The 25,902-nt window shown below is 47.8% G+C and overlaps 1 protein-coding gene across 6 annotated transcripts in view; it reads left to right on the top strand.

Annotated features, from left to right (window-relative positions):
* Positions 1-25,902, top strand: part of CPLANE1 (ciliogenesis and planar polarity effector complex subunit 1) — a 1,992,329-nt gene that overhangs the window by 736,246 nt on the left and 1,230,181 nt on the right. For all 6 annotated transcript variants that reach the window (XM_069221234.1, XM_069221235.1, XM_069221236.1 and 3 more), the window contains one exon: positions 16,675-16,839. In XM_069221234.1, coding sequence (XP_069077335.1) covers positions 16,675-16,839 — 165 coding nt within the window. The remainder of the gene's footprint in view (positions 1-16,674; positions 16,840-25,902) is intronic.

Below are 25,902 nucleotides of genomic sequence, written 5' to 3'. Positions count from 1 at the left end.
TACTGGACAAAATCCAGACAATAATGGATTGGACTGACCATACCACTCAGACCAAAGTCAGAGCCTTCCTATGCCTGACAGGGTACTATAGAAGGTTCATTAAGAACTATGGCTCTATTGTAGTCCCTTAAATGACCGGACATCCAAAAGAATGCCCAAGGAAGTTGTGTGAATAACTAGCAGCCAAAAAGCTTATGATAACCTTAAACAGGCCATGGCTCTGCTTCTATCCTAATTTTACTCCACACAATTTATTGTGCAGACAGATGCTTCTGAGGTAGGGATAGGGGCAGTACTATCTCAACTAAATGATGAGGGCCAGGACCAATCTGTAGGTTTCATGTGCAGAAGGTTGACCCCCAGGGAAAAGCGTTGGCCAGCCATAAGAGAGGAAGGCTATTGCTGTGATTTGTGCTTTGAAGAAGCTGAGGCCATACTTGGTTGGCACTCACTTCCTTGATCAAACCGACCACAAGCCCCTCTTATGGCTAAAGTAAATGAAAGGTGAAAATCCCAAATTGTTAAGGTGGTCCATATCCCTACAGGGAATGGACTATACGGTGGAACATAGACCTGGGAGTAACCACTCAAATGCAGATGGACTCTCGAGATATTTCTGCTTAGACAATGAAGACTCAGCTCGGCAAGGTTAGTCTTATTGTCCTTCATTGGGGGTGGGGTGCGTTGTGTAGGAAAGTATCCTCTTTTTGACATGGTTACCCCACCTTTTTTCCTGCTGTCAGTATGATTTGACTGTTTTCACTGGGATCCTGCTAACCAGGACCCCAGTGTAAGGAAATGCCTCCTTGGCATGGTTACCCCCTGACTTTTTGCCTTTGCTGATGCTAAGTTTTGATTTGAAAGTGTGCTGTGGCCTGCTAACCAAGCCCCAGCACCAGTGTTCTTTCCCTAACCTGTACTTTTGTTTCCACAATTGGCACACCCTAACATCCAGGTAACTCCCTTGTAACTGGTACCCCTGGTACCAAGGGCCCAATGCCAGGGAAGGTCTCTAAGGGCTGCAGCATATCTTATGCCACCCTGGGGACCCCTCACTCAGCACAGACACACTGCTTGCCAGCTTGTGTGTGCTAGCGGGGATAAAAAGACTAAGTCGACATGGCACTCCCCTCAGGGTGCCATGCCAACCTCACACTGCCTATGCAGTATAGATAAGTCACCCCTCTAGCAGGCCTTACAGCCCTAAGGCAGGGTGCACTATACCATAGGTGAGGGCATAAGTGCATGAGCACTATGCCCCTACAGTGTCTAAGCAAAACCTTAGACATTGTAAGTGCAGGGTAGCCATAAGAGTATATGGTCTGGGAGTCTGTCATGCACGAACTCCACAGCACCATAATGGCTACACTGAAAACTGTGAAGTTTGGTATCAAACTTCTCAGCACAATAAATGCACACTGATGCCAGTGTACATTTTATTGTAACATACACCCCAGAGGGCACCTTAGAGGTGCCCCCGAAACCTTAACCGACTACCCGTGTAGGCTGACTGGTTTTAGCAGCCTGCCACACTCCAGACATGTTGCTGGCCACATGGGGAGAGTGCCTTTGTCACACTGTGGCTAGTAACAAAGCCTGTACTGGGTGGAGGTGCTTCACACCTTCCCCTGCAGGAACTGTAACACCTGGCGGTGAGCCTCAAAGGCTCACCCCCTTTGTTACAACACCCCAGGGCACTCCAGCTAGTGGAGTTGCCCGCCCCCTCCAACCACGGCCCCACTTTTGGCGGCAAGGCCGGAGGAGATAATGAGAAAAACAAGGAGGAGTCACTGGCCAGTCAGGACAGCCCCTAAGGTGTCCTGAGCTGAGGTGACTCTAACTTTTAGAAATCCTCCATCTTGCAGATGGAAGATTCCCCCAATAGGATTAGGGATGTGCCCCCCTCCCCTCAGGGAGGAGGCACAAAGAGGGTGTACCCACCCTCAGGGCTAGTAGCCATTGGCTACTAACCCCCCAGACCTAAACACGCCCTTAGTATTTAAGGGCTCCCCAGAACCTAGGAACTCCGATTCCTGCAACCTAAGAAGAAGAGGACTGCTAAGCAGAAAAACCCTGCAGAAAAGACGGAGACACCAACTGCTTTGGCCCCAGCTCTACCGGCCTGTCTCCCCACTTCTAAAGACACCGCTCCAGCGACGCTTTCCACAGGGACCAGCGACCTCTGAAGCCTCAGAGGACTGCCCTGCATCTAGAAGGACCAAGAACTCCAGAGGACAGCGGCTCTGTTCACCAAAGACTGCAACTTTGTAACAAAGGTGCAACTTTAAAACAACACGCGTTTCCCGCCGGAAAAGTGAGCCTTGGCACTCTGCACCCGACGCCCCCAGCTCGACTTGTGGAGAACAATCACTTCAGGGAGGACTCCCCGGCGACTGCGAGACCGTGAGTAGCCAGAGTTGCTCCCCCGAGCCCCCACAGCGACGCCTGCAGAGGGAATCCCAAAGCTCCCCCTGACCACGACTGCCTGCTTCTAAGAACCCGACGCCTGGTAGGGACACTGCACCCGCAACCCCCAGGACCTGAAGGATCCGACCTCCAGTGCAGGAGCGACCCCCAGGTGGCCCTCTCCCTTGCCCAGGTGGTGGCTACCCCGAGGAGCCCCCCCCTTGCCTGCCTGCATCGCTGAAGAGACCCCTTGGTCTCCCATTGAAACCTATTGAAAACTTGACGCGTGTTTGCACACTGCACCCGGCCGCCCCGTGCTGCTGAGGGTGTACTTTCTGTGTGGACCTGTGTACCCCCCGGTGCCCTACAAAACCCCCCTGGTCTGCCCGCCGAAGACGCGGGTACTTACTTGCTGGCAGACTGGAACCGGGGCACCCCCTTCTCCATTGAAGCCTATGCGTTTTGGGCACCACTTTGACCTCTGCACCTGACCGGCCCTGAGCTGCTGGTGTGGTAACTTTGGGGTTGCTCTGAACCCCCAACGGTGGGCTACCTTGGACCGAAACTTGAACCCCGTACGTGGTTTACTTACCTGCAAAAACTAACAAACTCTTACTCCCCCCAGGAACTGTTGAAAATTGCATTAAGTGTCTACTTTTAAAATAGCTATATGTGATTTATGTGAAAACTGTATATGATATTTTGGTAATTCAAAGTTCCTAAAGTACCTACCTGCAATACCTTTCATTTGAAGTATTACATGTAAATCTTGAACTTGTGGTTCTTAAAATAAACTAAGAGAAGATATTTTTCTATACAAAAACCTTTTGGCCTGGAATTTTCTCTGAGTGTGTGTTCCTCATTTATTGCTTGTGTGTGTACAACAAATGCTTAACACTACTCCTTTGATAAGCCTACTGCTCGACCACACTTCCTGACTAAGGGTTCATTTTGACCCTGGCGGCCGGCGGTAAGGTGGCGGGAACACCGCCAACAGGCTGGCGGTGTCCCGCCAGCTATTATGACCATGGCGCAAAAGCCACGGCCATACCGCCGGCCCCTCCACTTTACCGCCAGGTCTCTGCCTGGCGGTCATAATCCCCAGGGCAGCGGTGCAAGCACCGCTGCCCTGGGGATTATGAGTCCCCGACCGCCAGCCTGTCCGTGGCGGTAAACACCGTCATGGAAAGGCTGGCGGTAAGGGGACTTGGGGTGCCCCTGGGGGCCCCTACACTGCCCATGCACTTGGCATGGGCAGTGCAGGGGCCCCCAGGCATAGCCCCGTCGCACATTTCAAATGTGCGACGGATGCTACTGCACCCGCTGCACATCAGCATTGCCGCCGGCTCCATTACGAGCCAGCAGCAATGTTGATGTGACATTTCCGCTGGGCCAGCGGACGGTAACACTGTTACCGTCCGCTGGCCCAGCGGAAATGTCATAATAGGGAGGCAGGAATACCGCCGGCAATGGCGGTATTCTGTCTCCCGCGGCCTCGGCGGTCTTCTAGGAAGACTGCCAAGGTCGTAATGACCCCCTAAATGTGTCTCCGAGATATCAGGTGGAGACTTCTTCTGAAATGAAGGCGAAGCCCCTTGTAAAACACGACCTCAGATTAAAGAGATGGCAAGAACGTTGAACTATGATTATACACAGAATATCTACCCTGTAACATTTATGTATTCACAACATAAACCTTTGATCAAGACTTAAAAAATCTCAGACTCAAATATACTTTTCATATGCTAAGTTATTCAAAGAACAATGAAAACTTTGATTTGTTTATCTCCCACAAAATACTTTCACATTCATATTAATAATGTCAAAAAGGTTTTACTCATTAAACCTAAAGCGCCTTACTTAATAACAGCACAAAGCACTTTTACTCAAGTAATCTAAATCACTTAGATTATTATGCCAAGAACCTTTTCCTCCTGTGAATTGAAGCGTTTTATATCTGGGAACGAAAGCGTCTGAATCATCATGCCAAGAGCACTTTACATCTAAGAATTGGAGAGCCTGAGTTATCATGCCAAGAGTGCTTTACATCTAGAAACTGAAGCACCTTGAATTAATATGCCAAAAGAGCGCTTTACATCTGTGAACAGAAACACTTTGAATTACTTGTGCACAAAGTGCGTTATCTCTGTGAAATGAAACACTTTGAATCACTGAGCCAAAAGAGTGCTTTACATCTGTGAGCGGAAACACCTCGAATTACTGTGCATAAATGCACGTTACCTTCTGGAAGTAATAACTTCCTCCAAACTTGGATTCAGCAAGGCCTTACCACTACGCGTACGACCTACTCGTATTAGGCTGCACCGTGGATTTTGCTTAGACGAAACTCTGCCATTCAGAAACTCTGGAGTTCTCCAGAGAAACCTCCACGAGGTCTGGCTGCATCGAAGTCTTCAAAATAGTGAGCAATGTGTTTGAGTGTGGCTGGGCTTTATAAGCCTGCCACACTTGAACATGGCCGCCGCCTCTAAAAACATGGGAAATGTAGTCCCTTCATAGGATAGCACTGATAAATGCATTTGTCCACCAATGCCCTGAACCTGCAGCTATGTGAGCTTTGCCACAGGGCAGACAACGCTGATGGGCATTCTCGGAACAAGCGGGGATGACCAGTGGTGCGCATAAAGCGCCGCCGAGATGCGCAGTGGCATTTCGGGCGAGACATGGACCGCGCTTGGCCTTATTCCTGTCAACTTGGCGGCGATATCTCGCTACAGGCGTTCGCCTACGTCTCCATCTCTGTGGTCGTCTAGATTAATCAAACAATTTCTCAAAGGGCTCTTTCGAGTTTTTCTGCCGGTAAGACCTCCTCCACCATCTTGGCAACTCAACATGGTTCTCTCTCAGCTTATGAAACACCCATTTGAACCGATAGAGTGGATCTGAAGCATTTATCCTGGAAAGTGGCTCTGCTACTAACCCTTAATTCTTCTAGACGGGTCAGTGAGATCCAGGCGTTAACCATTCAGGAGCCTTTCCTCCAATTTAAACAGGATATAGTCATACTTTGTACCAACCCCAAGTTTGTACTAAAGGTGCCATTAGACTTTCATATTATCCAAACGGTGGTCCTGAAATCTTTCTTTCCAAACCCAACATCTCCAGCAGAGAGAGCTCTCCACACAATGGACAACAAAAGAAATCTCAAGTTTTACTTGGAAAGAACCAAGGATTTTAGAAAGACTACTCAACTTATTTGTTGCATATAGTGCCCCTAGGAAGGGACAGGCCCTTTTCAAGAGAAGCATAGCCAGGTGGATAGTAGCTGCTATAAACCTTTGCCACCAAGCGGCTGGAAAGCCTTTACAATCCTCAGTAAGGGCACATTCTACGAGAACTGTCTCAGCGTCTGTGGCTCTGTTTGCAGGGGTACCCCTGCAGGGCATATGCAGAGCAACAAACAACAGCAAAATGAGGGGCAGATGTGGGAGGTTCGGAGAAGGCAACTCCTGGTCCAGTGTGTAAGTCTCCCAATAGTGGATCCAAATAGTGTACACACAGTTCTAAAACAACAAAAAAAGGGGTTCTCTAGGCCAAAGGTTTCCACAAAGACGGGCAAGTACTAAGCTTGAAGCAAGAGCCCTCACTCACCTTCCGGTGACATGCTTCATCATAGGGCCATGCTCCTCGGGGACTGAAAGTGCTCCTAGGTGAACCAACAGTCGTGGTTCCACTCCAAACCGTAATGGAGTTCTGAGCCTGATGCTTCCCTGATGGGGCCCACCAGTAATACTTGGAGGGTTTTTTGACTTCCCTAGTAGGGGACTCGGATTATCATATGCAGAGCAGCCATCTGGAAGACCAGTCACACATTTACGAGGCACTATTGTCTGGGTGCCATTCCTAAGGGAGAAGTAGTGGTTGGTCAGGCGGTCCTGCGACATCTGTTTCAGTAACGGTGAGCTCACATTGCCTCCCTCCATCTTTCTTTCTACTTCGCACATTGCATGGTTTGTTTGATATGTTTTATTTGCATGTATTCCTTATGTTATAGCATATGAGTGTCTGTGAAAAACAATGATATTATAAGTACGGAACATAATGTTGTTCATGCTTTCAAGAACAGCTCGGTAATCTCTGATCGAGTTAGAGTATGTAAGATCATTCTAATGTGCTCTCAACACTGCTTTAGAGTCTGATTCAAGCATGTGAATGTATGAAAGTTCCAATACTGGAGTAAGAAAATAAGCTACTTACCTGTAACTGTAGTTCTCCCCGTTGGGGGTTCAAGGCACAGCACCAGCAACACAGGACCGGTCAGGTGCAGATGTTACATGAGGGCCCAAAACACATAGGCGCCTATGGAGAACAGGGGTGCTCTGGTTCCAGTCTGCTGGCAGGTAAGTACCTGCGTCCTCGGGGAGCAGACCAGGAGAGTTTTGTAGAGCCCTGGGTGGGACACAAACAAGCACACAAAACTCACCCTCAGCGGCACAGGGGTGGCCAGATGCAGTGTGCAAAGTAGGCATCGGGTTTGCTATAGAAAGCAATGGAGGGACCCAGGGTCACTTAAGCGATGCAGGCAGAGCACAGGGGGGCTTCTCGGGCCAGCCACTGACTGGGCTAGGAAGAGGGCCGCCTGCTGGTCACTCCTGCACTGTAAGGTGGTTCCTCTCAGTTCTGGGGGTTGCGGGTGCAGTGCTTGGTCCAGGCGTCTGGTTCCTTGTTACCAGGCAGTAGTGGTCAGGGGGAGCCTCTGGATCCTCTCTGCAGGCGTCGCTGTGGGGGTGCAGGGAGGTCAAATCAGGGTACTCACGTCGTCCTAGTTGCCAGGGAGTTCTTTCTGCGGTGTTAGTTCTCCTGAACTCGAGCTGGGGGCGTTGGATGCAGAGTGAGAAGTCTCATGCTTCCAGCGGGAAGAGAGAGTTCTTTAAAAGTTGCTTTAAAGTTGCAAAGTTGTTGCCGTTTTTGAACAGTGCTGCTGTTCTTGGGAGTTTCTTGGTCCTTCGGGTTCAGGGCAGTCCTCTGAGTCCTTAGAGGTCACAGGTCCCTGTCGGGTGTGTCGCTGTGCAGGTTCTTTGAGTCTAAAGACAGGCCGGTAGGGCTGGGGCCAAGTCAGTTGTCGTCTGTCGTCTCTGCGGGGCTTTCAGGTCAGCAGTCCTCTTTGTTGTAGGTTGCAGGTATCTGATTTACTGGGTTCAGGCTTGCCCCTAAATACTAAATGTAGGGGTGTCTTTAGGTCTGGGGGGCAGTGTAAGGAAATGGCTCCCTGTTGCAGTTACCCCCCATTTTTTGCCTGATATTGATGCTGACTTGACTGAGAAGTGTGCTGGGACCCTGCTAACCAGGCCCCAGCACCAGTGTTCTTTCACCTAAAATGTACCATAGTCTCCACAAGTGGCACAACCCTGGCACACAGGTAAGTCCCTTGTAACTGGTAACCCTGGTACTAAGGGCCCTGATGCCAGGGAAGGTCTCTAAGGGCTGCAGCAGGTCTTATGCCACCCTAGGGGCTCCTCACTCAGCACAGACACTCTGCTTGCCAGCTTGTGCGCGCTGGTGGGGAGAAAATGACTAAGTCGACATGCCACTCCCCTCAGGGTGCCATGCCAACTTCACACTGCCTGTGGCATAGGTGAGTCACCCCTCTAGCAGGCCTTACAGCCCTAAGGCAGGGTGCACTATACCACAGGTGAGGGCATAGGTGCATGAGCACTATGCCCCTACAGTGTCTAAGCAAAACCTTAGAAATTGTAAGTGCAGGGTAGCCATAAGAGTATATGGTCTGGGAGTCTGTCAAAAAAGAACTCCACAACTCCATAATGGCTACACTGAATACTAGGAAGTTTGGTATCAAACTTCTCAGAATAATAAACCCACACTGATGCCAGTGCTGGATTTATTAAAAAATGCACACAGAGGGCATCTTAGAGATGCCCCCTGTATTTTACCCAATTGTTCAGTGCAGGACTGACTGGTCTGTGCCAGCCTGCTGCTGAGAGATGAGTTTCTGACCCCATGTGGTGAGAGCCTTTGTGCTCTCTGAGGACAGAAGCAAAAGCCTGCTCTGTGTGGGGGTGCTTCACACCTTCCCCTTGCAGGAACTGTAACACCTAGCAGTGAGCCTCAAAGGCTCAGGCTTCGTGTTACAATGCCCCAGGGCACTCCAGCTAGTGGAGATGCCCACCCCCTGGACACAGCCCCCACTTTTGGCGGCAAGTCCAGGGGAGATAATGAGAAAAACAAGGAGTCACCCACCAGTCAGGACAGCCCCTAAGGTGTCCTGAGCTGAGGTGACCCCTGCCTTTGGAAATCCTCCATCTTGATTTTGGAGGATTCCCCCAATAGGATTAGGGATGTGCCCCCCTTCGCTCAGGGAGGAGGCACAAAGAGGGTGTAGCCACCCTCCCAGACCTCAACACACCCCTAAATTCAGTATTTAGGGTCTCCCAGAACCTAGGAAACTAGATTCCTGCAACCTGAAGACGAATAAGGACTGCTGACCTGAAGCCCTGCAGAGAAGACGGAGACACCAACTGCTTTGGCGCCAGCCCTACCGGCCTGTCTCCCCACTTCGAGAGAAACTGCAACAGCGACGCATCCCCCAGGGTCCTGTGACCTCTGAGGCCTCAGAGGACTACCCTGCATCTAAAAGGACCAAGAAACTCCAGAGGACAGCGGCCCTGTTCCACAAAGACTGCAACTTTGCAACAAAGAAGCGACTATGAGCCCGTGAGTAGCCAGAGTTGACCCCCCTGAGCCCCCACAGCGACGCCTGCAGAGGGAATCCAGAGGCTCCCCCTGACCGCGACTGCCTGCTTCAAAGAACCCGACGCCTGGGAAACACACTGCACCCGCAGCCCCCAGGACCTGAAGGACCCGAACTCCAGTGCAGGAGCGACCCCCAGGTGGCCCTCTTCCTAGCCCAGGTGGTGGCTACCCCGAGGAGCCCCCCCCCCCACCTTGCCTGCCTGCATCGCTTAAGAGACCCCCCGGGTCTCCCATTGAAACCTATTGCAAACCTGACGCCTGTTTGCACCCGGCCGCCCCTGTGCCGCTGAGGGTGTACTTTCTGTGCCTGCTTGTGTCCCCCCCGATGCCATACAAAACCCCCTTGGTCTGCCCCCCTGGTCTGCCCTCCTGCTGGCAGACTGGAACCGGGGCACCCCTATTTCCATTGAAGGCTATGTGTTTTGGGCACCACTTTGACCTCTGCTCCTGACCGGCCCTGAGCTGCTGGTGTGGTAACTTTGGGGTTGCCTTGAACCCCCAACGGTGGGCTTCCTTGGACTCAACTTTGAACGCTGTAAGTGCTTTACTTACCTGTGAACCTAACAAATACTTACCTCCCCCAGGAACTGTTGATTTTTGCACTGTCTCCATTTTTAAAATAGCTTATTGCCATTTTTGCCAAAACTGTACATGCTACTGTGATGATTCAAAGTTCCTAAGACACCTGAGTGAAATACCTTTCATTTAAAGTATTGTTTGTAAATCTTGAACCTGTGGTTCTTAAAATAAATTAAGAAAAGGTATTTTTATATAAAAACCTATTGGCCTGGAATTGTCTGAGTGTGTGTTCCTCATATATTGCCTGTGTGTGTACAACAAATGCTTAACACTACCCTCTGATAAGCCTACTGCTCGACCACACTACCACAAAATAGAGCATTAGAATGATCTCTTTTTGCCACTATCTTACCTCTAAGGGGAACGCTTGGACTCTGTGCACACTATTTCTTTCTTTGAAATAGTATATACAGAGCCAACTTCCTGCAGGCAGTCCTTGAGGGTGGCTACATCCTCTTTGTGCCTCCTCCCTGAGGAGAGGGGGGAACATCCCTATTCCTATTGGGGGAATCTTCCAAACTCAAGATGGAGGATTTCTAAAGGCAGGGTTCACCTCAGCTCAGGGCACCTTAGGGGCTGTCCTGACTGGTGGGTGACTCCTCCTTGTTTTCCTCATTAGCTCCTCCGGCCTTGCCGCCAAAAGTGGGGGCAGTGGCTGGAGGGGCGGGCATCACCACTAGCTGGGGTGCCCTGGGGCGCTGTAACAAAAGGAGTGAGCCTTTGAGGCTCACCGCCAGGTGTTACAGTTCCTGCAGGGGGAGGTGAGAAGCACCTCCACCCAATACAGGCTTTGTTCCTGGCCACAGAGTGACAAAGGCACTCTCCCCATGTGGCCAGAAACTCGTCTGGTTGTGGCAGGCTTGCAGAAACTGGTCAGCCTAGCACTAGGAGTCGGACTGGTATTCAGGGGGCATCAAGATGCCCCCTGGTATATTTTACAATAAATTCCACACTTGCATCAGTGTGCATTTATTGTGCTGAGAAGTTTGATACCAAACTTCCCAGATTTCAGGGTAGCCATTATGGAACTGTAGAGTTCGTAATTGACAAACTCCCAGACCATATACTCTTTATGGCTACCCTGCACTTAGAATTTCTAAGGTTTTGCTTAAGCACTGTAGGGGCATAGTGCTCATGTACTTATGCCCTCATCTGTGGTATAGTGCACCCTGCCTTAGGGCTGTAAGACCTGCTAGAGGAGTGACTTACCTATGCCACAGGCAGTGTGAGGTTGGCATAGCACTCTGAGGGGAGTGCCATGTCGACTTAGTCATTTTCTCCCCCCCCCCCCCAGCACACACAAGCTGTGAGGCAGTGTGCATGTGCTGAGTGATGGGTCCCCAGGGTGGCATAAGACATGTTGCAGCCCTTAGAGACCTTCCCTGGCCACAGGGCCCTTAGTACCAGGGGTACCATTTACAAGGGACATATCTGTGTTTAAGGGCTGCGCCAATTGTGGGAACAAAGGTACAGTTTAGGGAAAGAACATTTGTGCTGGGGCCTGGTTAACAGGGTCCCAGCACACTTTCAATCATAACATGCATCAACAAAAGGCAAAAAGTAAGGGGCTAACCATGGCAAGGAAGGTATTTCCTTACAACTACTGTGCAACCAGAGCTGATGTCTGTCTGACAGCCAGTTTTCCAGAGGTGAGGGAGACATGGAATTCGATTTGGAAGAAGAGCTGATTCACTGCTCTGGAACAACAGGAGAGCTCTATGTGAAGGAAGGTGAGAGAAACAAGTCATCCCTACACGAGGAGCGGATACTGGAATAGATGGGAACAATTGATACGGTATTGTGGTTTTGTTCAACAGAGACATGCGAAGAGCCTGACTGGGATTTGTTCCGCTCAGAGCCAGTCACCATTGTCGAAGCAGAGAATTTGTGGCTTTGCTGAAGTGTGTCTGAGCAGGCCTCCCCAACAACCTTGCTATTGTAGTTGTAGGTCTGGCTTGAGTGTGCCTCCGCAGTGTGTGCTTCTCAAAAAGAAAAATGTGCATCTGTGGCACTTGTTGTATGTATGCCTGAATGCACTTATATTGTGGCTAGCACTTACATTTGTATGCTTTGTAGTCTATACCATTTGAGATAATGCTGCTACTTTGAGACATTTGTCAAAATGTGGTGAATAAGTCCATGGATGCCTGTGTTGCTATCTGAGAACATGCCCAACTAAACCCATCTGCTGCCCCACAATGCCTTAAAGCAATCCATTCGCTGACCCTGGACCTGCTCTTGAAGGTGGGCTGCATTGGCTGCTTGATCTAAGTGAATCCAAGCAGTTGCAGTCTTGGGGACCATGAGTCCGCTGATGCTGTAGACTCTTTAGGAGGTCTGCTGTCTGAAAACAGACACCTTCTGCCTCCAGAACACTGTTGTTCTGCCAGTGTTTGCATGCCGTTTGTAGAGTAGCTACATGGCCTGACTATGACCAGTGCACCTTCTCCCACATCGAAGGAACACAGACTGAAGTACAGGAGGCCACTGCAAGGCCTATCCTGGAACGAAACCGAGAGTCTGAGATTGAGTACTTGCTATTATCGCATAGGACTGTTAACTAGAAAGGAGAGCGCTGCACCTGTATGGAGACCTATCATAAAACATCTTTAGAGCAAAGGAGATGGAAGGGGGCAGAGAGGAGTGGTCTTCATGTTTGAAATAATACCTCAGGTATTTAATACTATTTATGATGGTGTGTAATGGTGAGTGTAGGAGGCTGGCTCAGTTTATGGTGTACACCTTTGGTGTGGTACCACATAATGAGTCCAGGCAACACTTAGTGATAGTAAATAGGTGTCCAAATAGCAAAAGCTCTCTAGGGGTAGCTGAGGTAAGCAGCTGAAGCTTATCCAGGAGAAATGGAAAACACTTGCAACACCACAGTAGTCAGACAGTAGCTCACTCACAAGAAAGATTCACACAAGTGTTTAAAAAATAAAGGATTCTTTATTCAGCACTACTACTCGACTAGCAATGGTGTATCTTCCTTTGGAGATATCTACCCACAATATATACAAAAAATAACCAACAGAAATAGCATAAAATGTACAGAGCCCTATGGGGAGGGCAAACCATATACTAAGTGAATGCGAAAAAGGCCAACAAAGGTATGTGTGATAGTTAACTAGGGGCTAGAATTAGTTGAAAACAACAAAGGTAAGTATGGTAAGTGTCTCCAGCGACCACGTGCAAGGTAGTTACCTACCCAGTTCTCCCATAGACTAACAGAGGGAGTAGTGGTTAGAGTTCGTGTGATTCAGGCCCCTTCCCAGTGGACCCCAAGCAAACCAACAGGCAAGAGAAAGGCTGGAGAGTGTCCCCACTCGAGGATACCCAGAAGACAGGAGTACCTACACCAGGAGACCCAGATGCAGAGGGGAGAAGGGGCTCTCTCTGAAGACAGTGAAAGCCTCGGATTGTTCTGCTGCTGTCAAGACCCGTGGACGCGGCCTGTGGAACCCAGGGACAGATTCTGGACGTGGAGGACCTGAAAAGGAAGGGGACAGAGTCCAGCACCCATGGAGGTGCCCAGATGGTGAAGGTGGCAATGCCCACCCTCCTAGAGGTGAAGTCCCACATCGCAGGAGTTGCTTGACAGGCTGATTTTCAAGTTGCAGAGTGCTGGAGCCCTGGGCTTCTTGGCACCTGAAGATCTCCTGAAGGAAGAGTCAAACAGCCTTGGCAAGAGTAACAGTTGTGGTGCAGAGGGGTTCCAGTCCAGTGGCAGGAGCAGGGGTCCTCTGTCCCCCAAGTTGGTCTGAAGTCAAGCAGGTCCCAGAGGAAGCCACAGACCCTCCACCTTTTGAAGCAGAGCCTTTCCCTGTCTGTGGAACAGCAGACCGACCAGCTGGTCAACGTTGTGTTGAGGTGTACCTGCAGATGCAGGGGAGTCACTCCTTCACTCCAGGGGAGATTCCTTCGTGCTTCCAGGTGCAAACAGAGTCTTTGTGAACCTGGAGGATGCACAGCTTCGGTTGTTGCAGAATTTGTGTAGGATCCAGAGAAACAATGTTGCATTGGGAGCCTTCCCACCAGAAGAAGACGTTTTTCGATTCCAAAGCAGACCAGAAGCAGTTCCAGAGGCCAGGATCAGAGTATGTCTTGCAGAGAGTTCCCTGTAAAGTCTTGCTCAACAAATCTGAGGACCCACCCACGGGGTGCCATTCAGTAACCCTAAAAGGGGTTTGGTCATTCTCTGAAGTGACCCACCTGTTGGAGGGATGTCAGGGACGTCACCTACCTGGTCTAACCAGTAAGATGCTCCCAGGGCCCTCTGCCCATCTTGTTTTGAAGATGGCAGAATCAAGTGGCCGCCTGGCAGAGCTATGTTCAACTCCCTAGGGAGGAGCTCGCAGGGGGCTGGTCACTCCATTGTCCTTTATGCAGTTTCGCGTCTGTGTGGGAACCGAGGGTGCCTGAACTTTTGCAAACCGGATTAAGCAAGGAGGGCACTAAATGTGCCCTTCAAAGCAGTCTTGTGGCGCTCAGAGGCCACCCCACTCCAGCCCTAAGCAGTCGCGGGTCGCAAAAGGGGAGGGGCGGCGTGCGGGGGAAGGGGGTACACATTACATTATATTAAAGTTTTTTTTTAAAACAATTACCTTCTCCGCCTCTGCACAATGCTGCTCCTCTGGTTCGTCGCTGGCACTGCAGGCACAGGCTCCCAGCCTGCCATGCGACCAGTCCGTCAGGATTGGCTGTGAGCACCCAGCCAGGGTGCTCCCAGGCCACCTTGGAGTCTGTGCAGTCTCTCTCCAGCCCAGCAACTGTGTTGCCGGGCTGGAGAGAGTGCCACTGCGCATTTGTGTTTGGCCGGCCTGAGACTGCTGTCCAAACACACATGCGCTCTGAGGGGAGTACTCTGTGCACTCTTCTCAAGTGTTTGTCACCCTAATGCCCTGCCCTTTTTCAAGAAAATGATAATAAACACTGTTTATTATTGTTTTCTTGAAAAGGTTTTGCAATTGCCGATACTGGCGGGGGGCGATTCTCCTCCACCCTAATGGAGGAGCCACTTCTGGCCCTTAGACACCTAATACACCAGGGGAAGTGGTCAAACCTTTCCCTTGCAGGAAACCCTATGTTCTCCTCTCCAGCCTGAGCCAGGCGGACATTGTCTGGGGTCAGCAGCAGCGAGGGCTGGCAGCTAGATCTCATAAGGCTGCACAGGCAGAACTGGGGGACCCTCTAAGGAACCCCCAGAGTACATGGTATAATGCAACTAGCACTGAAATCGGTGTAGTTGCATGATTCCAACATGTTTTATACCAAACATGCCTAGGTTTGGATAAGCCATTATGTAGTTGGACCACCCGTGTTGACTGGTGTCCACTACTTACTTTAAGATGGCTTCCTCACACTTACAAAGCCCAGGGAATGGAGCCTGGGATCTGTAGGGTCACCCTGCTCATGCAGGGGTACCCTCACACTTATGCACATGCACCCTGCCTTTGGGGTGAAGGGTGTACCAGAGGGTTGACGTACAATCTAAGTGCAGTGACCAGGATATAAGGCAAGCCTTATATCTGTGGTGAAAGGGTCCAAGCACCATTTCACGCAGGCTGCAATGGCAGACTTGGAGACACATTTTGCATGGGATCCCATGGGTGGCACAATACCTGATTTAGCCGATGGGGGACCCCTGGGTACCTAAGTACCATTTAGTAAGGACTTACATAGGCGCACCCGTATACCAGTTGTGGGTGTAAAAGGTTTACCAACAACCAAATTTAGAGGAGAGAGCACACCCCCTGATTAGCAGGATCACAGTGAACTACAGTCTAAACACAATGACATCAGGCAAAAAGTGGAGGTAACTGTGCTAGCAAGATGGCACTTTACTACAGTGAGTCTTACTGTGTGAAAGATAAAAGATAAGTTCTGAGATAGAGAATCATGTTATTGCACTTTCTGGTCTTTGTTGATTACTGATTCCTTTGTACCCCCACACTAACATCGCTGAAAAGCCTGTGACTGCTCATCATCTCTGCCAGTGAGAGTCAAGTACAAAAGGGGTTGTACTTGGCCCAGTTGCAGAGCCATAGTAGGACGGATCCTGAGACCTCAGAGGCAAATAACCCTAGCACCCTCGGCTGTGGTACATAAGCTTCTGTTTAGACCATGGCCATGAGACGGTATCTTGACAATTAGTAAGATGTATCTAGAACCTTTTAAGAAGTCATGTGTGTAGGAGTCAGTGAACGGGTTGCTCTGCAAGAGAAGTGTCTTTGGGATGATCTTGAATTCATAACAACTTGGAATTTCTGCATGTTTAGCTGATGCCAGAGAAATATTCAAAAGAGGGCAACCTGTAATTATCTTCTGGGGTTGATTTGAGCCTCCATCCATTGTTCATGCTCTTTATTTTAGTTCCTAGTCATTTGAGCTCATACTGCTGTTTAGACGACTGCCCCATGCCCCATTCACTGTCTTTGTTCCATCTTTGACTACATGAAAGTTGAGTTTGTACACAAAGTAGGAATCCACAAAAACTCCATCTTCCCCTGGCTGTCTAAATAGCCATATTGCATTGTGGGCTGCAAAATGGTTGTAATTGTATCCTCCTAACACAGAACGATTTATTAGAATTGTAGTTTAAAGGCATTCTGTAAAAATGTAAATTGTAAACATGTAAAAAATTACATTTATCTTATACATGAACTGTTGCTCTGTGGAAACCGTTGGTGCAATTTGTAACTTATGCAGTTAGTTACAGTCATATTGTGAGCAGCATACGCTTGTCAACACATTTCTTATTTGTATATCTCTAATTGTAAATTTAAATTGCAAAGTGTTCAATTTGTTGATTGAATTCATGGAAATGTGCCCCTGACATTTTTACATATATTTTCTACACAACGACTACAGTAAAAATACAAATAAATATTTTTTTCTTTGATGTTTTGCTTGGTGTATTATCTGCTTAACAGAAGTTATAAATTGATTTCTTTTAAGGACTTTGAGAAGACTGTCCCCTTTGATTCTTCAGTTGTAGAACAGTGCCTGAATGCTTTGGAATGGGCTTATCGAATGTTACCTTTTTCTGCTTTTTTAAATATTGAAGAACTTGTTCAAGACATAATTCTCAGCCTCATTGGAGAGCTCCCTCCAGTGCAAAAGGTAAAACAGCGATGAAATGAAGAAAATGTAAATGCTTTCTTGCTCCTAAATCCGACATCACTTGTATCTCTCTTTCAAGGGCACATGTTAAAAATATCTAATTTGCATAAATACCTTAACAATTACTTAGCATTCAAACAAGGTTCTCAGAGACAAAAACAAAACATAAACAGTGGCTGACCAAAAGAAGAGTGAAACAGCTCTAGCTTCTCTATTACCTGTTCAGTTCTGTTCTGAAAACACAGCTAACTGATAATTATAAAACAGGACTGATTGTGTTAATCCTATTACAAGTGTAGACTTCCAGAGAAATCAAGAGTTATATTAGTAAAACTAGATGCTCAGACAATTTGTGCTTATTATTTGACTACACCGGCAACTGATAAAGCCTAATGTATGCAGATTTTTAGTTTTTGAAATACATGTCCTGTCTCTTGAAGAGCCACTTCCTAGTTTCATAAATTGTAGTTGTTTTGTGAAGTCATCCTGATTTTCTTACGAAGGCTGTTAAAATGTCACAAAACGTACATATCATTTCCTTTTCTAGAATTCTGTCTCAACCATCATTTAAAAAAAACCTTTATATTTAGTTTTTTTAAAGCATGCCACATCATCAACATCCCAAGAAGCAAGTGCATTTAACATAGTATATTTCCAGACAGGTTTTGCATCCCAGGAATTACAGGTTCCAAGGTCCTCCCCCTTTCCTCTATGACTGATGTATCAAGGTATTTCGGCCTCACCTCCCTCAAGGTAATCTGTTATTTTGGGGCTCAAATGTTCAACAACATTTCTGAAAATTCCACAAGAGCCTTAGTCACTTCCTCATCTCTGCAAGACTGATTCATATGTTATTCATCAGCTAAAGCCCAGAACCATCTTTTTTACCAGGGCTGTGCCCAGCACACACATTCATAACCTCATTTTACAATATTGTCACTGTGACCACATACTCAACAAACATGTAATTATTTTTACCATAGCAAGGCCTGTTATTCCATTCAGAGTCGTCACCACCTCATTCCAAAGCTCGCTACTATTGAGCATGCCCACGTTATGTCTAAGCAGTCCACATCAGTTGTACCACATCTACCACAGATGAACGTCCCACCTGGATAGATCATGGCCAATTTGCAGGGGATCAAATATGTTCTGTGTAACTAGTGAAATTGTATGACCATAACTGCACCCAAGCACATAAGAGACTGAAAAAGGCCCTAAATGCCCCAAAAAGGTGCTGGAGTGATATACGCAAACGCAGACAGGAATATAAGACAGCAATAAAGAAAAGGAAATTGACCATAAAAACAAACTTGTGGGAAACCCTCCATATAGCAAGTCGCAAGAAAGATAACATACTCTTCTGGCAGACAATAAATTCCCCTATGCTAGGGGACAGTGACACTCCTAGGATGGAAATTGCTATCTCCGAAGAAGACTGGGTAGCACATTTCTCTAATATATATTCCCTGACGAGTGACACACTAGAGCATACCCACGACCACGATGCACAAGAAAGTCCGCGCCTAATCATAACCCCCCAATTTAGCCTTCAGGAGGTAGAGGAAGCTTTAATAGAAAGTAAATCAGGGAAAGCGCCAGGCCCTGATGGCGTTCCGATTGATTTATTCAAGGCCAACATGGAGCTGTGGGGGCCTGTACTGACGCAGACATTGAGGGCTATCTGTACATGCGGACCCCTACCATCCTGGAGAGACTCTAACATAATCCCAATATATAAAAAGGGTGACCGCCTCAATCCAGCCTGTTACAGGCCAATCTCCCTGCTGGACACAACAGCTAAAATAGCAGGGAGAATAATTCTGAACAGGCTACAAACATGGGCAGAGGAAAATAATGTTCTAACCCCGGTCCAGTATGGATTCCGAAAAGGAATTGGAACAGTGGAACAAAGTCTAAATCTAAGTCTTATTATTGCAAAGTATACTAAGATCAGAGCAGGCAACCTGTACCTGGCCTTTATTGATTTATCATCAGCCTTCGACTGTGTGATTCATGATAAATTATGGGATATTTTAAACAGCATGGGGGTGGAACCGGCCATAATTCAATTTATTCGTGAAATGCACACAGGGAGCAGAGCAAGAGTGAGGTACGGCCTAAAAGGGGAATGCACTCGCCCCTTTGGTTTATACAGAGGAGTGCACCAAGGATGCGTTCTTGCTCCGTTCCTGTTCTCAATGTACATAAACAACCTAGACAAAGAACTGGCCACTAAATGTAAAGATCTACCCCAAATAGATAACCAAACTGTCCCGGCATTACTTTACGCAGACGACGCAGTACTAATGGCTAGGACCCCAATAGCTCTCCAGAAACTCTTAACCTGCATTACATACATGTCACAGCTGAGTCTTACTGTCAACCGCTCAAAAACTTTTATCATGAACTGCGGTGGGAAGCGCGGGAAGTCTTATAACATCACTATTGCAGATTGCAAGGTCGAAACCGCGCAATTTTTTTCATACTTGGGCATAACTCTTGATAAGTTGGGTTCCTGGGCCAACTGCAGGAAGATGAAGAGAGTGCACTTGATTAAAACAACGATGGCACTACGACTCTTCTCCAAAAGGCTTGGGGGGATTACACCACCTAACATGGTAAAGATCTACAAAGCCAAGTGCATTCCAGCTGTTACGTACGGGGCAGGAATTTGGGGTCATACAAACTGTGATCTAGTTCAGACTGTGGAGAATGATTTCCTACAACATCTGTTGAGGGTACCAAAAGGTACTTCATCGTACGTCACGCACTTGGAACTTGGGGTTCCTTTCATTGCAGACCTGATAAAGATACAGCCATTGCTATTATGGCATAAAGTCTGGACCTCGGAGCACACCAGCTTTAATAAGGCCATTCTTACTGACTGTACGAAGTCATTATACACATCAAGGGTACCATGGTTAAAATACATCACAACCTTTTTTGAAAAATTGGGCAACAAAGACTACTACTCAAATCCAGCCTCGTTGCAGAAGATATCTAGGAAGGACCTGAGCAAGCTGGCATTAAAACACCTAGAAGACATACGTTGGGGTGTGGAATCAAAAAAAACTTCAGTCATTCATAACCAAATAATTTTGACGGCGGAGGGCATGCAGCCTTACTTGGCAAACATGGTACTCCATCGCCACCGTTATGTCCTTACCAGACTTAGGCTAGATACGTTTCATCGCCTAGTTTCATTTCCAACTATGAATGATTGGTCAATCTTGTTAAAACCATGCCCCTGTGATGCAAAAACACCGCAATCGACAATTCATGTGGTCTTATTTTGTAATTTTTACGCCTACCAGAGGAAACGCCTAGTTGTTCCACTTTTAAGGAAAATTAATCTCCCCCAATGTCGCACAGCCTATGCCTGTCTCCAGTCACTCTCTTCCTTAGAAACGTGTGGTATTTTAGCAAATTTTTTATGTATGGTATTAAAGATAAGGAAATCTATGGGGGAGACGTTCAAAATATAATCTACTGTGATAGGTTTCTTCCATTGTTGTGTTTCTTTTCCTTCTTTTACTACATTTTTAGTATATTTGTATCGTTTTATCTATTTTGACTTTTATTCTTTATTGAAACACATGTATTATAACCAGAGATCTTTTTTATGACTGTTATGTCTTTGATGACTTGGTGAAAGTCGAATAAAGATTTTGTACTACTAGTGAAATTGTATTAGTTTGAAGCAGGTGCTTCTGAGGGAAGATCTTATAGACCAGTTCTCATGTCTTTTTCCACTTTGACCACTTCAGGTCATCCGGAAGTCTGCTGCTAATCGTTCCCTTGTTTTGCCTACATCTCACATTGTCATTTACCGTCTTAGCATTAAGCAAATAATACATTTTCTACATCCCGCCATATCCAGTAATCTGCACGCTGCACCATAATCAGCGAACGGCCTTAGGGAATGTATTCCAAATAGAGCGAAAAGTAAAGGCCACCCTTGCAATTGTAAACATTGGCCTTTTCCTAGCCCAAACTTTACTTGCACCTGCTCGTACATGATAAACCTATTATTTAGGAACAGATCTCCAGCCATGCTGCATCTTCCTCTCACCAAGTATGAATGTGTGGAAAAGGTTTAAGAATCCAAATGGGCAGATCGCCAACAAAGGGAGGGATTTCCAAGATTTTGGCTCCCACTGGGTGCCACAATTTTAGATCCCGACAAACCAGCCCTGGAGTGCTACCCGGGACTCTGAGGCCCATCATGAATAATTTTGGCAATGTTCCACCCATATACATACCAGCAAGGAGCTGCTTCTCCCGGTTAAGGTTCTCCTCAGGCTAATACACCTCGTGTTGCAACTGTGCTGTTGCATAATACAAATACATATACGGAAGGCCAAGGACTCGCTTCACCCATGAAAATTTCAGTATATCTGACTTGACTCAGCTATGTGTATCTGCCTATACCAAGGTACATAGAAATCTGTCTAATCTGTGGAATGTTGCATTCAAGGCGAGCACAATGGGGGAGAAAAGCCCATCTTTGCCGCAGATATTCAGCCCGTAATAAAGAAGGGAATTGTGTCCCAGAATGCTACAGAGAATTCCAATCCAACCACCACTCTGCCTATATTAAGTGTATATTGGGCTTGCGGATAGCAAGTTTTCCATAACGCTAAATAGCTGACCCCTTTGCATTCCCATTCAAGTCCTACACTAACGGCAAGACTTCAACACTGAGATTTACCACAGTTAGTTTGTAGGTCAGACACTGCTGCAAATTTCTCCAGTTTTTCCAGTAAGAGTGACATTTATCTACATGGGTTTCATAAATATACTAATGCATCATCTTCATACAAGGAGATCACTTTGGTCACATTGCCCACTCAATTTCCCCACAGATGAAGTCTCCCCCGCAGACCACAGGCTAATGGCTCATTTGCCATTGCAAATAATAATTGGTGATAGCAAGCATTCTTGTCTGATTCCCCGTTCCAAGATGCTCAGCTTTGACGTTTCCTGTGCGTAATGTGGCCCTTGGTTTCGTATAGCGCAAATTAATCCAATTTATATAGCTAGGGCCAAGCCACATGCCTTTCATCACGGCCCATAGGAACTGCCACTTCACTGTGTCAAAGGCATGTTTCAAGTCAAGGGAAGCTAACCTATATTCTGCTCTGAAGCTTTTACTGCTTGCTTTACATGCAATAGTTTCCGTATGTTATATCCGGTATCCCTGCCAGGAATAAAGCCTGTCTGGTGACACACATTGAGTGAATTTATCACCCCAAAAAGTCTTTGTGCAATGATTTTGCTTAGTAATTTCACATCAGTATTGAGCATCGACATAGGCCTATAGGACGTAGGCAGCTCCTGATCTTTCCCCTCCTTAGGGATAAGCACTATTACAGTCTCCTTCTGTGAGTGAGGGAATTATCCCTTCTCACGTCCCTTAGTAAATGCTGCCAGCAACTTATCCAGCAGGATAGGCATCATCTAGTAAAACTTCCCCGGGATGCCATCTGCTCCTGATACCTTAGCATTATTCCTACCCTCCAAAGTCTCTTTGAGTTCCTCCACTGTAAGTGGGGCCTCCAGTGTTAGCTGCTGTTCCTCTGTCAAACATGGGTGCCCGACCTCCCGCAGGTATTGTATGATGTCATCGGAGGGGGGATATTCTATTTTTGAGGATGAGGTGTCCCTTGCTACAATGTTCTTCCCGTCTTAACTCCTCAACTTCAGCATATGGGTTTGTGTTTTTTTTCTCTTCATCAACCACGCCAGCATCCACCCTGCCTTAGCCACTTCCCTGAACAATTTCTGTCTGCAGTACTTGTGTGTATATTTGTCTAATCTTGCCTTGGTGTTTTGAAATAAAGGAGGTCATCAGTTTTGCCATTTTGGCCAGTTGCCATTTCAAGGCAGTTACCTCTATCTACATCTCATCAACACTACCCTCCACTGCATGGACCCTATTGGAGACCTTAAGCGTGTCAGCATGAAGTAGGTTAATCTCCATCGTAGCAGTTTAAATTTTCCCCTGCAGTAACGCTGAACATTAGTGACTTAAGCCTGCATAGGTTCTTCCATCATTATCTCCTGAGTCAACAATCTTTTATCTGTCTTGCGGTTCTCGGTGGGAGAGGCTGCGGGGTGGTGTACTGCGTGATTGTGTTGATCTATTGCAATTTTGCCACTTTGTCCTTCAACTTTTCACAATTCCTCTGCTCCTGTAAAATATCTTGCTATAATAGATTGTGAAAGTGTTCTGATGTATTGTATAGTGAATCGTTTCTTTCAACCTAATCAGTTCCAGATATCACAGGTAGGCTTTTTAGCCTGGATCCAAACCGCAGTGTCCTGTGGCTCACAGTTTACTTCAAGGAGTCATTTGCCGCATCTGCTGCCTCTGGTGTTTGAGCTTATGGCATGGCTCCAGTTTGTGAGGAATGGGCCTTCATACACTCAGAAGTGGTCCAGGACAATGAAGCAAAGCTGTAAGTCACCAAACTCAAAAATAAATCGTCCAAGTCCTGTTCTCGCGTATGATACTGCGACAGGTCCTCTTCACGGTCGAGGTCATCCTGTAAGGAAATCCAGTTCGAAGCAAAAACACAAGAAGGCTAAGTTGAGCTTGACCCCATCCCACCATTCTGTAGCTGAGCCGATCCCACAGTTGATCTTGATACGCCTGAGTTCCCTGGGCCATTGGTGATGCCACAGAAGAGAAAGATCTTCATGGAGGCTATAATGCACATTTTTGGCACTCTTCCGGCTCCTTCAGGTGCCTGAGGGCCCCATGGTTCCATAGGGGCTTGCAGTCGAGTTACCGCCTCAACGCATACGCATATCAGCCGCTGTTACCTGCTTTAGGTTTCACACCAACTCCAGTGCTGACTTACATTCCGGCTTCAAGACCTAAGCTGGTCCATTTCTTCTCGCTGGTCCTGATGTTGCCGGAGATGGATGCTATGCTGACCCTGGTTTCTGACCCAAATTGGCCTCACCCCAACTGAGGTCACACTCTGACTCCACTCCAGCACACCTGGCTCTCATACAAATTGATTCTGACAAAACATTCCCTCTTCCACCATATTTTTGGTTCCAACAAGAGTTTGCTAGCACTTGGAGATGATAATGCAGATGATTGAGGTGATTTTCTCCCACATAATGATGACAGTTTATGTAGGAAAGTGCCCTCTTTTTGGCATGGTTATCCCCACTTTTTACCTTCTATCAGTATGCTTGAATTGTTTTCACTGGGATCCTGCTAAACAAGACCCCAGTGATTGTGCTTTCTCCCTCTAAATGCGGTTGCTCATGACTTTGCACACCCTACAATTGGCATACTGGTGCCCCCATACAAGTCCCTAGTATATGGTACTTAGGTACCCAGCGCATTGGGGCACCAGGGGTTTCCCATGGGCCGCAGCATGTATTGTGCCACCCATGGTAGCCCATGCAAGATGTGTCTGCAGGCCTGCCATTGCAGCCTGCTTGAAAAGGTGCATGCACCCTTTCACCACAGGGGACTGACCATGTCACTGTAAGTCACTTCTATGGTACGCTCGCCCAGCCCAGAGTGCAGGGTGCAGGTACCTGTGTGTGAGGGCACCCCTGCATGAGCTGAGGTGCCCCTACGAACTCCAGTTCCATTGCATTGGACTTCGTAACTGTGGGGAAGCCTTTTTACCCGTGTACTGGACACAGGTGTGTCCAGCTACATAATGGCAACTCTGAATCTGGGCATGTTTGCTATCAAACATGTCGGAATCATACCCCAGTACTGTTACCAGTATTGGTTGTATGTTTCCATGCACTTTGGGGCTCCTTAGAGGACCCCCAGTATTGCTCCTTCCAGTCTTCTGGGGTTTTCTGGGCAGCCCGTGCAGCTGCCACCCCACAGACAGGTTTCTGCCCTCCTTCTGCTTGACCAGCTCAAGCAAGGGAAGGCATAACAAAGAATTTCCTTTTGGAGAGGGAGGCAACACCCTCTCCCTTGGAACTATGTGTTGCATGACTTGGAAGGGGTAGACTCCCCAAGCCACCGGTATGGTTTGAAGGTCCCATTTGGTGCCCTCCTTGCATAAACCAGTTTGCACTGGTCCAGGGACCCTCTGACCCCACTCTGGTGCGAAACTGGGCAAAGGAAAGAGGAATATCCATTCCTCTGTCCATCACCACCTTAGGAGTGTTGCCTAGAGCTCCTTCAGATGGCCACTTAATTCTGCCATCTTGAAACCAAGATGTGCAGAGGCCCCTGAGACCTTCAGAGTGGCCAGGTCAGGCAGGTGACCCCTCCTGATAAGTGGTCACCTTGCGAGGTGACCAAGACCCATTTTAGGGATATTTAGGGTCTCCCTTGCCGGTGGGTCCTCAGATTTGACGTACAAGACTCCACCAGGACTACTGTGCATCATCTACTTTATCTTCTGGCCACTGGAACTGCATCTGGGCTGTTCAGGAATCAACAATCTGCAACTCTAGTGATGACTCCACTTTGCAAATTTGGTTCTTGGGCTCCTTCCATCAACTGCAACATTTCAACGGCTGTGCATCCTCGGAAGTCGACAAGACTTCAGCCTGTACCAAGAAGTAAGAAGGAATCTTCCTTGGAGTGAAGGAGTTACTCCCCTGCATCTGCAGGCACCAACTGCATTGAAGACCGGCTGCATGGATCTGCTCTCCTCTGGAACTGCATGGATCCTGCATCACGGGTACTGGTCTGGAGAGGCCCCGTTGGTCCTTTCTGCCAGCTGTCCAACTTGAGAGACTGTAAGCCCTCTCCTTGCAGGAGAGTACCACTGTGCAATGCAACTCTTCAAACTACCAATGCTTGTTTGCTCCTGCTCCCAGGGATCTTCTAGCTCTGGGTAGCCCCAGTCCCCAGCACTTCTTCTTGCCAAGCACAGTCCCCTTTCTGCTGCTCCATTGACGTGGGACTCCTCGTATGGTGTGCTGACTGGGCCCCTCTACGACCTACTGTGCCTGCTGCCCGTGTGTTGCTTGTGGGGGCTGCGACTGCTTCTGTTGGCTCCCCTGACTTCTGAGTGTCACCTTGGACGCCCCTCCAAGGGTAGAGTCTCCTGGACCTTG

Source organism: Pleurodeles waltl, chromosome 1_1 (genome assembly GCF_031143425.1).
Source record: "Pleurodeles waltl isolate 20211129_DDA chromosome 1_1, aPleWal1.hap1.20221129, whole genome shotgun sequence".
NCBI lineage: Eukaryota > Metazoa > Chordata > Amphibia > Caudata > Salamandridae > Pleurodeles > Pleurodeles waltl.
This window is presented reverse-complemented; position numbering and strand designations above follow the sequence as displayed.